Source organism: Salvia hispanica, chromosome 2, assembly GCF_029641045.1.
Source record: "Salvia hispanica isolate PSC_SH4W2 chromosome 2, Shi_PSC_v1, whole genome shotgun sequence".
Classification (NCBI taxonomy): domain Eukaryota; kingdom Viridiplantae; phylum Streptophyta; class Magnoliopsida; order Lamiales; family Lamiaceae; genus Salvia; species Salvia hispanica.
Genome location: NC_142693.1, coordinates 6,693,465 through 6,707,917, shown reverse-complemented (window position 1 = coordinate 6,707,917; position 14,453 = coordinate 6,693,465). Strand labels below are relative to the sequence as shown.

Below are 14,453 nucleotides of genomic sequence, written 5' to 3'. Positions count from 1 at the left end.
CCGAAATTCAATTGCAACTTGGTATGATCTAGTTGGGAGAATGGGGATGGGGATTGAACATATACTACTAGTATAAGTGTATAACTCATAAAAATAAAGAATACCCTTTGAACTACACAATTCATGATTGACTAGTATTTAAAATCGACCTCTCAGCCAAGTAAATACAAATGGACATAAAACTCTTCAATTTCATTTAATTATAATCCACATGACTCTACAACAACGATTAAATAAACACAAACACTACATATAAGTAGCCCCATTACATGGTCCAAATCATTCTCAAAAATATCATAGCACAATTCAATTTTACTAACATCCAAATATGGATCACATCACTTACCCCTCATTTTCTCACCACTTATCCCTGATTCTCATCTCCACAATATTGATTCCCATTCCACAAATCTCAGCCGTCGATTTCCCAATCAACGTGTGGCCCAAGCCCACCACCTTCCTGTGGCCCCGCCCACAGGCAATCGCGCTCTCCCCCAACTTCACCATCTCCGCCCCGCCCCACCCCCACCTCACCCCCGCCGTCCGCCGCTACCTCAGCCTGATCCTCACCGAGCACCACCGCCCCCTCGTAACCCCGAATCTCAACCTGACATCGTCTCCTCCGCTCGCCGCGCTCACGATAACGATCTCCGATGCCTCCGCCCCGCTCGCGCACGGCGTCAACGAATCCTACTCCCTCACCATCCCCGACGACGGCAGCGCGGCGGCGCTGGCGGCGGCGACCGCGTGGGGCGCGATGCGGGGGCTGGAGACGCTGTCGCAGCTGGTGTACGGTAGTCCGTCGCTGAGGGTGGGGTGCGGGTTGTACATTTCGGACGTACCACTGTTTATGCACAGGGGGATCATGCTCGACACCGCGCGGAACTACTACGGAGTGGAGGATCTGCTGCGGCTGATTGCGGCGATGAGCATGAACAAATTGAACGTTTTCCATTGGCATGTTACCGACTCGCACTCGTTCCCGCTGGTGCTGCCGTCGGAGCCGGAGATGGCGGAGAAAGGAGCGTACGGCGAGGGTATGGTGTACACGGTGGATGATGTGAAAAGAGTGGTGGAGTTCGGGCTGGAGCGCGGCGTTAGAGTTGTGCCGGAAATCGATATGCCTGGTTAGTTTATCGATTTTGTATTAAAACTCGTCTCATTTACTTTAGATTTTTGTAAAATAGTCTTGCTTTTCCATTTTGCGTAGTTAACCAAAATTAGAAGTGCGTTTTATTTATAGTATTAAAACTCGTGTCGTTCACAGCTTAGTTGTTTAGTCTTTTTTTAGTACTTTATCCTGTCCACCAAAATTAATCTCTATTCGTGCGTTGGTTTTGTTGCAGCGCACACGGGATCATGGGCCAAAGCCTACCCGGAAATCATCACATGCGCCGATGTATTCTGGTGGCCTGCAGGAGCCAGCTGGGACGACAGGTACGCAGCCGAGCCAGGAACCGGCCAACTCAACCCATTGCACCTGAAGACCTACCAAGTGGTACAAAACGTAGTCCACGACGTCGCCTCCATGTTTCCGGACCAATTCTTCCATGCCGGGGCCGATGAGGTCACTCCAAACTGTTGGAAACTCGACCCTTCCATTCAGTCATACCTCTCCAAAAACGGAACGCTCAGCCAGATCCTCTCTACCTTCATCAACTCAACCCTGCCTTACATCCTCTCTCTAAACCGCACCGTGGTTTATTGGGAGGATGTGTTGCTTGACGCCACGGTCAGCGTAGACCCCTCGTTGCTTCCAACGCAGCACGTGATTCTTCAGACGTGGAACAATGGACCAGATAACACCAAGAGGATTGTCTCCGCCGGCTACCGTGCCATCGTCTCGTCCTCGGATTTCTACTACTTGGACTGCGGCCATGGCGACTTTGTCGGAAACAACAGCGAGTATGATCAGCCGCCTAGTTTCAACCAGACGGATGGCGGGTCGTGGTGTGGCCCGTTCAAGTCGTGGCAGCTCATTTACAACTACGATATAACGTATGGACTGAGCCCCGCAGAGGCGGAGCTGGTTATAGGCGGGGAGGTGGCGCTGTGGTCGGAGCAGGCGGATCCTACCGTCATGGATCAGAGGATCTGGCCTAGAGCTTCGGCCGTGGCAGAGACGCTGTGGTCGGGGAACCGGGACAGTTCCGGGAAGAAGAGGTCTGCGGAGGCCGTGGACCGCCTTAACGAGTGGCGGTATAGGATGGTCACAAGGGGGATTAATGCCGAGCCTATTCAGCCACTCTGGTGTATCAAGAATCCGGGCATGTGTAACACCGTGCAGTAGTGGGGGAGTGACGATTTCATGACTGTGAAAGATTGTGGTTTTAAAACCTACTAGTTTATCCTAAATTATTTGTGTATTTTTGGGTGAGATGTTGAGAATGAACTCTGAAGTTAGTTGGTGTATTCATTATTTTAATGAAGAAAGTTGCATAAAATTCTCTAAATTCAAAATAAAATAGATAAGATGCATGTTTCCTTCAATTAAGAAACTTACATCACCACTCCCTATCTTAATTGACATAGGTACATCAATGAATAATAATTGACATGCAGATAAATGTTTGAACTACAAACAACTTCCCCCAAAATAAACTTATTTTCTATTTTGGGGAATACAATCCTAAAATAAAGGTTTTGCAAGAAGGAAAACCAATTCAATATATATGTATTTTTCTCTTCATATTCACTGGCAGTTGGAGTTCCTACCAGGTCCCCCAAAGTAGAAGTACTCACCCCATTCACCACTCCTGCCAAGCTGAATATCGTAGCAGCTCGACTGCTCCGTGAAAGTTCCAATGTCTTTAGGAGCCCTCAAGTTGTTCGACTCGTCTACAACCTGAATATTTCTCACATAACTCGACTTACCAAATCCCTCATCGGGGAAATGGCCACTGCCCATCTGTGTGGTCGTGTGTTGCCCGTCTGACTCTGAGTTCACCACCTCGCCTCCCCATTCGACCATAGAAGCACTGTCTGATAAGTACGAAAACAGAAACGCTGGCCAGTATCCCAGCACGTAGTCGTTCCCAAATTGCATCCACCAGTTCCCTTCCTTCGGGTCCTAAAAGGAATTACAACGAACGTAAATCAACAACATAAACAGATAATTTGTCTTTTACCCCTTATTCTATAGCAAGAAAGAATTTACAGCATGACTTTCCACAGGTCTAAACAAATAAAAAATGACAAATGAGTAGAAAGCTGTCTACACTCAAATATATGCTCAAAAAGTGTGTGCCATCCTGAACATGATGAAATATATGTTAGAGAACAGAACAGAGAAAAGCATGTAATAATGTCAGAGATTCCAAGTAGTATAATATATCCAAGATCTGAATGAAACTTGTCTATCTGTTGCATAATATATTATCCACTAACTGCCATCGGAGTAGCATTATCTTTCTATTGTTAATCATAGAGTTGGAAGCAGGGCCCATTTTTTATACCTTCCAAACAAGTATGCTGATATCATATTGGGAACCCCGGTAGCTCGAGAGGGGATAGATGCTGGCCCCCATCGCTATTTGATTGTTGATTTGAATAAAACCCGAACACAGCAAGTTGTAGCACCCCGTGGCTTGATAAGCATCACTCTACAATTTGACATTTCAACAATATTCAAGAATCAAGATAAGGGTAAACTAATGTAACTAACTTCATTAGAATTTAGATGGCTTACAGTCCAGTAGGTGAAGAGTCTTGTGTTGTTATCTCCATATAAATCTGGACTAACCTAATAAAAAATTCCACCCAAATCATCACAATTAGTCGAAAAGATCATTTGTATAGTCATAAGCTGAATGAATGTAGACAAGATTCACCTGCCAGCCAGCCTCAATGCTGTTGAGATCTGAGGCAAAAGAGCCTCCCAGAAGCCAAAGCTGTGACAAGCTGAATTCATTTGATTGTTGAATTTTAGGATCCCACACATTTATGGTAGCCTTTGCTCCATAGTATTGATCTCCTTCAACATATGCTATGGCATGCTAAAGAGCTCCAAACATTACAACATTCAAAACAATCAACAAAAAAATTTAAAAATCTTGAAACAGTGAGCACAAAGTAAAGCAGTCATAAAAAGACTCCCCTTTTATTCCAAAGTCCCACCTTTTCAAGAACCCAATTTGAAAATTTGAAAAGGTAGATGAAATTCCTTTTACCTGATGCCCATTTTGGTTAATAAGATCAGGCTGAGGCTTGGCATAAGTTGGTGGTGTAGGAATGGTTTTGTGCTTCTTCTTCCCAAATGATTGGATTGAGCTTGCTCTCAACAAATCCTCTTCTCTTGTTCTCCTCACCGGAATCGTGCCATGTGCACACCTCCCACTCTTGTGCCACAGCTGAGCTATCCCACTTTCTCCCTTCCCCACTTTCTTGCCGTCTCTGTACAGCCCTTCCGGGTGATAACTAGGCATCATCTGCCACAATTCAACCACTCCCACCATAAAACACAACATTCAAGATTTAGAGAAAAGAGAAACAAATTGAAGAAGAATACCTGAATTGTGTGATTCTTGAAATGGGGATGATCGAAAGCTGGTTGGTGAGATATAGGGATGCAGTCTATGATATCACCATCTGGGCTCTACTTAAAAAAGAAGGGCATTTTCCTGTCAGCTTTTTCACACACACACACACAAAACACACAAGAGACATGCAAGAATACCTTGATGGACTTGACAGGAGGCTTGTTCAGGCGGCTGAGGTGGCGCTTAACCTCGAGATTCCGGCGGCGCGCGGCGGAGCCCAGGCCCGGCGCGGCCAGCATGAAGAGAAGCCAGAAAACCAATTTGACCTTCATGTCCATTGGGGAAAGCTTGTCAAGATCGAAACTTTTTCAAGAATTGAGGTTTAAAAAGGCAGTGATCATTCACGGTGTGCTTCAATTATCTCTCTTTTTGAAATAATTGAAGGCTGGAGGGGTTGAGAAGTTTTTTGCTTTTTATCCTGTGGAACCCCTTTTGGTGCTTATCATGGCGTAGTAAGTGGTTAATACTCGTTCTGGATTGAAAAATGAATTGATAAATGAAAATGGAAATTTGGGAAAAATCCAATATTGGGTTGCCGCCGTCTACCGACGCTATTGCTGGAGCTGTTTAGCTCGTGAGAGGGGTAAAATGGGAAATTGGGGCAGTAGCTACGGAAAGAGAGGAGCTGTTAAATTTAATTTTATTTCCTCACAGTTTCTAAATCATTTGTCGTTTCAGATCTCTCGTTTGTGATTTTGAGAGATAGAATTAAATTCATTATTTTAAATTCAAGCAGGGGGAATTGATGGCCATCTTAATCGAGGGCCATCTTTTGATTTTCAATTACTCCCTCGTTCCCACTTTAGAAATCCCGATTTATCATTTTTTAGTGTCCCATTTTAGGAATCTCGATTGAAATATTCCATAAATTATATTAGACCTTATTTTTTATTAAACTTTTTCCACTCATATTTTATTATAAAACTAATATAAAATGTGTGACTCATATTCCACTATATTTTTTTCACCAACTACTGAAACTCTTAAAGTGGGACGAATAGAGTATTATTTGACTATTTTTAATTAAAACTATGATTGAAGGATGCTTTAGCCTAATTGACTAGGGTGCCTATTTCAACTTTTATCATAATACCACTAGTCATTGGAAGACTTATAGAGCTCCATGTGATTCGCAGAAGTGTACTAGTGCATTATGCCATTTTAAGTAATTAGTATGTACTTATTTCTTTATTGATTTTAGACAGATTTTATTTTTTTTATCAAGATATCACATGTGATTTCTCATTTCTGCACTCACAATACACACTATCTAATATAGTATCCATTCTCCAATTAAGCTAAACTATATATTCTGCTTGATATAGTACTTTATTAAAGCTTATGTCATTACTTAGTGTTTGCTGTTTCATGAGACGTATAAAGGAGACTCATGCTAGAATTTAGAGTATTTGTTTCTCTATATGTATATTCAACATACAAATGAGCAAACACAAAAAAAAGACCTAATTACCACTTAAATTATAAAATCCCTAAACTAAGCAAAGTAACCGTAACAAACAACCACACCCGCAGCCTAAACAAATAACAAGAGACCAACACACAAAAAATTATAGGCAAAATAAGGGTACATGAAACAAGAAAAAAGGAACTTAAGAAGAACCTTATTAGCATCCAACTGCATATCAAAACCCACCACATAAACCTCAAGCGGATGCAGACCCCGACGCTTCAAGCAACTAAAAAGAAGACGGTCTTTTCATACTATCTTTCATCACGAGCATCTCATTCCTTTTATTTTCAAAGTCTCACTAACATCTGATGTTGTTCAAGTTATTTGTCATCTAGAAAACTACAAATCATGGGCATCAATCTTGCGTCACAAGAGTCTCCTCTTTTCGAATGCCTAAACAAGTACTACATGTAAAATTTAGAATAATTATAAAATTATATTGATCTCTTTATTATTACTTCATATTATTTTAAAAGTGTGTGTTATTACATTTATTGATCAATTCTACGTAAAGTATTCATATACACTTTAATTTTAAGTAGTTCTTCAATCATATACTATAACAATAAATTTTGATATACAATTAATTTATTTATTGCGTGTATTACATATTTACTGTGTAAATGCAATACTTTTATGATCTTTAATGGTCAAAATCGCGATATTTAAATTGACTAACTAAATTCTCCATATAATTCAAGTTGATATTAGACATTTGATGAAAGTAAATGTGGAGTATTGAAAAGTTAAATGTACGTATTAATAAAATAAACATGAAAATAGTTATATAATGTAGTAAATTTAAAGATCTCGGATAGGTGTTAGGAACTCGGAATTTACACAATCGAATTTTCAAGTACCATTTCTTGAGCTCAAAGGCAACACCATCTTTACAAAGAAAACTACATTTGTATTGAGACACACATAATATTGCTAATTTTCAACGATAATAAAATTATTAATCGTAGATCAATCAATTCAACTTTTAAATTTTAAAGCAACTAATAAAAGTGGATATAATTGTGAATTTTCCCTTCAGTTATGGAAAGGTGCAGGCATTTTAAAAAGTTGACATTAGATAGTCAATATCTTACTTATCATAGGACCATGCTGTCTGAAATCATCACTTTTGATTTCCATCTAATTTTACCTAGCAAAAATTATAAAGATCAAATAATTTGTCACCTTTTATACTCTATCATAATTCATAACTACCTAATATACTATATCAAATTTCAACGCACAAAATGACCTCCTTGATGTTTTCTTTTACCCACTCGGTTGAATCATTATTACAAATAATTACCAAAGTGATAAAAAAAATATCATGATGAATGATCAGATTACATGTTTGAAAACTTCAATGCAATTTTTGGATGTGAAAGTTCAATTTAATATTTCTACATATAATGGTGAATTAATTATACTAGTGTGACATATTTGAATCCTTGATCTGGATTGGTGTAGAATCAAATTTACAAAATATAGGTATTATTTGTGGATTGCACCAATTAAAAGAGAAGAACGTGGGAAGATAATGACTATAGTCCCACAATGTGTTTGTAGTATTAGATATTGGAAGACAACCAAAATTAATGTTGTTGGGTCGTGTAAGAAATTGACAAAAATAAGTTGTGTGGAGGTGCTTACTTGAACCAGCATAAATCCATAATGATTTTATCCATAAATTATATATTTTTATAATTAAGTGGAACTATTATTTCTGAATATTATAAAGTTCACATGATTTATATGGGTCGGTTATTTTATTTTATCCCCACTCTTCAATAGTAGTAGCTCACTAGGCTCGTGCAAAACTACTCATACGTGTGACCACTTACGCTCTATTTTTAATCTTTTATCAAGTTTAATTTTTTTTCAAATTTCACTATGATCATAAGAGCAATATGCACGTGTAGATTTCATAAGTAATATAAATTGGAATGTAACTGTGATGATTATTCAAACTCAAACCTTATTTTATTTTAATGATATTTTATTTGTACTATCGCATTTACTCCATTATAAATTTTCTCGTTTTAAGAAAAAGAAAGGAATCTTTTCTTGAGAGAGAGCGAGAGAGATCTTTTATCGATAGAGATGGAGAGAGATTTTTCTTTATTTTTGTTTTGAGGGAAAACGTATAGATGTATGTTTTCCCAAAGGAAAACATATTTTCATTTTTTTACATCCTATAATTGGTAGGAAAACATATTTTCATTTTTTTAACATCCTAAAACCAATTATAGTTTCTTGTTTCTGTTAAAGGTATATTTTTTTCTTAATTCTTGCATATTATTTTAATGAACAAGGAGTAGGTTTTAACCGCAAGACTGTAATTATGATATCTTCATGTTTTAAGGTTAATTTAAATTTCAGTGTTCCACCTTATTGAGTTTTTAGACTTGTTTTCCCAGTTTTTACAGAGCTTTTATTTTTACAAAGATTGAAGAATTGAGTGTTTACTGTGCATTCACGAGTTTATTTATTTTTTATTCTTCCTTTTAATCATGACTTATTTAATTCTGAAATGTTGAATTCAATCACGAGTAGCTATTTTTTTAAGGTTTGAATGTTTGGTTTGATTCATGTGAATTTATTTGTTGTATGTCAATTTATGATTCTTGATGCTTTTATTGTCATATTTAGGTAGTTGACCACTATTAGTGCTTGTGAAACTGTCAAAACATTCTCACACTATTTAGATTGCGATTTCTATTAGCAATAAGCTGTAAACCATGACAAAATATTTGAATTCAATTAAATTCGTAGTCGATTTTTGGAGTACAAATTTAAATTGTTTGGTTATGCGGCACTACACATATAAATCTATTTTAGGAAGAAATAATTTAATTAATACAAAAAAAAAGGATTCGAGATACGCTTTTATAATGTTAAATGTTGATTGCATAATGATGTGGGCGATTTGTCATAATTAAATTCTTCTTTTTTTGTATCGTAAAGTTATTTAATCAATGGTTCTTCCACTTATGTGAAAAGTATGGGGCATTAATATTGCAAATCACGGGCCTTGTTAATAATTTGATTGATGATTGTGATAAAAAAAAATTGATTGATGATGATATATCAATCTTTATCAAAACAATGTACTCCTATAGCTCCATTCAATTTGCTAAAACAAAGAATTTGTGTCGTTAAAATGACAATTTTCAAACTTTGATCCTATAGCTCCATTCAATAGCACATTTGTACTCAAATTTTCCTTGAATACAACGAAGATTAAGTTCAAGTGTATTCATTTATTTATTTGTAATTTTTCTTTCTTTTTATTTTTTATTTTATTATTATACTTTTCTATCCTATGTCTTCTGTGACTGTCGTTCTTTCTTATTGAGTCTTGCTCCATGTTTCTTGTAAGTGACTTCAGAAGAATAGATAGAAGAAGAAATTAAATGTGCATAACCAATTTGATAGTAATTTCCAATTAGTCACTTTCGATTTGGTAAATAATTGTTAATATACGACACACGTTGAGTCCTTTTCAACTAAAAATATTCTCCCGTATCATATATAGTATATGCATTATATGAAGAATACATTTATGAGCATTTGTCAATTTCTTTATTTATATTATGAATTTTCAACTTATTTTATATCCATATTAGATACCTACCATCGAGGTTTTTAAAAATTTAAACAAAAGCTCTAAAAGCATCCACGACGATACACATTCTTGTCCTTGCCTAAGGGCATGCTGTGTTGCTGAGCGTCGAGCCTCCGAAAAGTGCCACATTGCAGCTTTATGCCCTTTTCTTTTAATTTTTTATTGAATTAATACACACAAGGTCGTTGTAGAGTGAAAAACATGTTCTTTCTTTCTTGCTACCTTAGTTTGAAACCCATGGTCTCAATTTAATATACAATGGTACGGAAATGGAAAATGTAAGAGCTTATTTTGAATGTTAAGTCATAAAAGAAAAAAGTGAGTAAATTTGTTGCTCGTAAATAACCATCCATCTTATTGTGAAAATATTTTCATTTTACCATAAATGAACGTCTACAGTCAAAAGTCATATTTCACTTTTCGAGTTTTGGTAAACTGAGTCTCGCATTCCACAAAACTAGTACTTCATTGTTACATTCAAGTGAAATTCAAATTTTACTTACTTTCCTTACCAATTTTCATTTATGTTTCTTAAAATTTATGTTCGTGTTAAACCAAGACTTTTTATTGTGTCCGAAGGGAGAAGAAAGATAAGAGGATACTGGAGGCCGTAAATGCATCTATACAAAAAAATTAGATGCATTGTTAATAATAGTGTACAAAATGATGTTTGCAATTGGAAAAAATATAAAGGGAGTAGATTGATAGATGGGCTGTCAGGTTTGTGTGTTATGGAGAAGACAAAATATCTTAAGATTTATAAAGCCCAATTTGATAAAAGATGCTGAAATATATGGGCCCATCATTTAAATTCACTAGGCCCATATGTCCCAGCTGTACCTCAAAATAATAATATTGTGTACCATAAATATTTAATTGATTAGTCTTATTTATAAAGGATTGGGCCATGAATCTGATGTACGGTTTTGAAACCAGTTTGCACTGTCTATTAAAATTATAGTAATACTATTAATCTCGTATTTTATTGTGATACCGATATCGATTACTACATTAAAATTTAGAAAAATATAGTATTGCATTCACTTATCTAAGACCTATAAATTTCACTTACATGTACTTTAATAACAACTTTCTTTCTTCACAACGTAATAGCAGTATGTCAATTTTCAATATATTCAACTTCGATTCAGTTTATCCCTTTTTTTTATCATGAAGAACCCATTTTTCTCCCTTATATTTACACGTATCTAGATAAATGTGGATATAATATGAATCATCCCAAGATATTGAATTGCAAGTAAATGGCTCAAAAAAGTATGCGGCACCACTTATTCATTCAATGTCCCTCGCAATTAATTGAATATTGGACCTACAAGAACTCTTCATCAATAAAATGATTATTTTTTCTTGTAAAATATAGGAACAAGATTTCGTCTTAGCTATGATATTAATTGAATACCAAATATGAGGGTCCCACTCCCAGTTCTTGTTCTCATTTTGCAAGTTGTAAATCTACGAGATTTTCTTATTCTTCTTAATTATACTACATTTATAACTCCAAAATTTATTATGCCAAATAGAGTCAAAAGACACCTATAGCAAATCTTTGTGTACCATAAATAAATGCGTAATACTGAATAAAATACATTATACACTATGTATTTCATGTAAAATTGACATTGTAAGGATATCCGCAATGGGGCGGACGATGCATCCTTCGTCGCATCGTTCGCGCTCGATACATCGTCCGCGGACGATGCGCGGAGGATACCCATCGTCCGTCACTGTGGACGACGCGGACGATGGGTCACGGACGATGGGCGCGCGTTTGGTTTTTTTTTTTGGAATTTTTTCAAAAAAAAATTCTTATTTAAACACTACTATTCTCTACCATTTCACACACTCCAATTTCACATCTCTTCAGTTTCTCTTCAATTATTCTCTCTCATCGTCTCAAAAATGAATCCTGACGAACTACGATTTGAGTACATCGGATGGCTGCAGACGGGCCTTGACTCGAGCCTTGTTCGATGCCGTTAATGAAGCCAAGGCGGAATGCTCGGCACAAATGCAGCGGGAGCAGGCGGCGACGGCGGAGGCGCGGGTCCCTCGCCCGATACGACGTCGGACATATGTCCCCCGCAAGCATGACGTAGCGCACGAACGTATGTTCGCATATTATTTTGCCGAGAATCCAAGGTGGGGCCCGAATGTTTTTCACCGATGTTTTAGAATGAGCCGAGATTTTTTTCTCCGCATTGTGCACACGTTGGAGGGACGTGATGAGTACTTCCAGTATCAGGAAGATGGGATCAGCAGACCCGGACTTACGCCGTTGCAGAAGTGCACGGTTGCGATCCGTCAGTTGGCCTACGGCACAATAGCGGATATGTTCGACGAGTACCTCCACGTCGGGGAGACAACTGGCCGCGAATGTCTTAAGACTTTTTGTAAGTTAGTTGTGGAGGCTTTTGGCGACACATATTTGCGACGCCCGACTGCTGATGATTGCCAGAGCCTGATGCGGATGCACGAGACGGTGCACGGCTTCCCTGGGATGCTAGGGAGCATCGACTGTATGCACTGGCAGTGGAAGAACTGCCGATGGTCTGGAGAGGCCAATTTACTAGCGGCTACAAGGGCAGCGACCCGACGATGATCCTAGATGCCGTCGCTGACCACCGTCTCTGGATCTGGCATGCCTACTTTGGTGTAGCCGGGTCGAACAAGGCCAATTATAAATGGATCCTAGAAATTGTAATTTTTTTATTTCGTATTGTAATATTTGAATTTTAATGAAATGAAGTTAGTTTTTCAAATTTCGAAGTATTTAAATATTCAAATAAAAGATAAAATACTTAAGGCGTCGCTTAGGGGGTTATAGTCCGTCCCACTGCAGGTGGAATAGAAGAAGGATAAAATGCTGACGTGACAGTGCATAAGGCCCTGCTTAGGATCTCCCATTGTGGATGCCATAAGTGAACCAAGATACTTGTACCTAAAAAAAAGTTACTTGTACATAAAATAGTCATGATTTATTACACCATAAAAATGACATTGTAAATAAAATTATACTACTCCTTTAGATCTTTATTGATAACAAGTTTTTCTCATATTTTTCTTTTTTTTCCTCAATCTTTTTTAGTGAAGCCCATTAGTTGAACAAATCAAATTTAATACTACTACGAATTTCTAAGAAGATAATGACTTTTTGAAAACATTAAATTATATCGTGAAAAAAGTACATCTAACTCGATGATAAATGAATCAAACTTCAGTTTAGTACGAATTTGACTCTCTTGCAGCCTTGTATAAAACCAAATGAGGGGCTGGAGACGATACTTGAACAATGAAGAAGGTCCTACCAAAAGTAGCTTTCATTTCCATGTGAATGGCCAACCCACAAGAATCAATTATCAATATTTCAATAGTAAAGCCTAAATACTCCACCGACCCTAAATAAAAAGGAAATGAAATTCAATTGTCAATGACATCACAAAATTGATTTACAAAAATGTGTATCATTAAAGATTTAAAATGGTAGGTTGGTGGATTTAGTCAGAGAATTTTGGGACAGGGAGGGCCCACCGCCCACCGCCCGAAATAGCTTTCCAGGTGTTCCACTCTCACATCATAAACAATGGCTTCTTCATTCCTCATTTCTTGAAGTTCTATGTAGACTATGTTTGATCAAATCTTTACAACTAGGTTTCTAATTAAAAAATCAACTAACTTTACAACGAGAATCCCCATGTGATGCCTAATTGCCTATAGATTCTCCATTTCTTTTAATCACCATATGGTGGCTTCAATGAGTTAGCAACTTATCAAACATTATGAGATTTGGGCATTAAGTTTGAAATTGGAGATAACAGGCTCTTTGTATGTTGCAATAGATGATCTTATTTGAGGTGCATGTATTGATCCAATGATATGAATATAAGGGGTTGTTTGATAATTGATAGTATAGTTTAGCCATGAATAGCCCTTGTTTCTGGTTGAATGCGTGTGTTTGCTACAATAATCTTACTCGACCAGTGGTGTGACCGGTCCAACTAGTTGAATTAGCTTCGCTAGTTTGCTTAACGGTTCAAATTTTAAAACATTGATCAAGACTATTCGGGTGAGCTTGTAATGTTGTACATATAGTATTAGAAAATAGTGCAAAGAAGATTGCAAATTGGCTGATTATGTACTGAATATCATAGGAAAACAACATAAATGAAAATAAATGCTTACTTATTTATCAAAATTCAACTGCGGAATATAATAATGAAATTTTTTATACTTAGACTACTAAGTACGCATGCCAAGATCGTAAACTAAATCAAAAGACAAACAAGTAAACCCCAAATAATTAAAATAACAAATAAACTAACAAATAAAGACTCTTACATTGGAATATATAAAAAATGACAAATAACATAACCTTTGCTATTTTCAAGGGAAGTTTCATTACTTTAATGCATGACGATCTAAAAATCTTAAGGTGGATGTTATTAATTCCGAACATGAATGTTCAATACTATCAATCACTTTGATAAACATCTATTTTGATGGGCCTAAATCGATAAAACTCCTTTCTAGAGGGGCATGAATGTCACTATTGATGATATTTTCCAAGTAATTAATCTCCTACCTTGTTAAAAAGCCATTGATTAAAGAGAAAGCTAAGGGGCCAAGCCAACCATTTAAAAGAAAAAGCAATACCAAAAAATTGAAAGTTTAGTAGCAACTAGTAACATCATAATTAGCAAGAATGTGACATTTTATTTTACTACATTGCAAGGCTATAGCCACAGGTCCACTCATCACCATGCTGCAATCATATCATTCATGCTGCTGCAACTCTGGTTGG

General features: G+C 37.0%; 2 protein-coding genes across 2 annotated transcripts; one reads left to right on the top strand and one right to left on the bottom strand.

The window, feature by feature from the left end:
* Window positions 1–191: 191 nt before the first annotated feature.
* HEXO2 (beta-hexosaminidase 2) lies at window positions 192–2,412 on the top strand. Its single transcript, XM_048107431.1, has 2 exons — window positions 192–1,127; window positions 1,347–2,412. Exons 1-2 carry the CDS (start codon window positions 329–331, stop codon window positions 2,288–2,290), a joined length of 1,743 nt encoding a protein of 580 aa, XP_047963388.1. The 5' UTR covers window positions 192–328; the 3' UTR covers window positions 2,291–2,412.
* Window positions 2,413–2,537: 125 nt separating this feature from the next.
* Window positions 2,538–5,120, bottom strand: LOC125207920 (protein neprosin-like). The gene is made up of 7 exons (XM_048107444.2): window positions 4,676–5,120; window positions 4,508–4,594; window positions 4,170–4,427; window positions 3,831–3,995; window positions 3,689–3,742; window positions 3,456–3,602; window positions 2,538–3,070 (listed from the first exon to the last, which is right to left on the bottom strand). The coding sequence occupies exons 1-7, from the start codon at window positions 4,814–4,816 to the stop codon at window positions 2,693–2,695; spliced, it is 1,230 nt and encodes a 409-aa protein (XP_047963401.1). The 5' UTR covers window positions 4,817–5,120; the 3' UTR covers window positions 2,538–2,692.
* Between the last annotated feature and the right edge of the window lie 9,333 nt (window positions 5,121–14,453).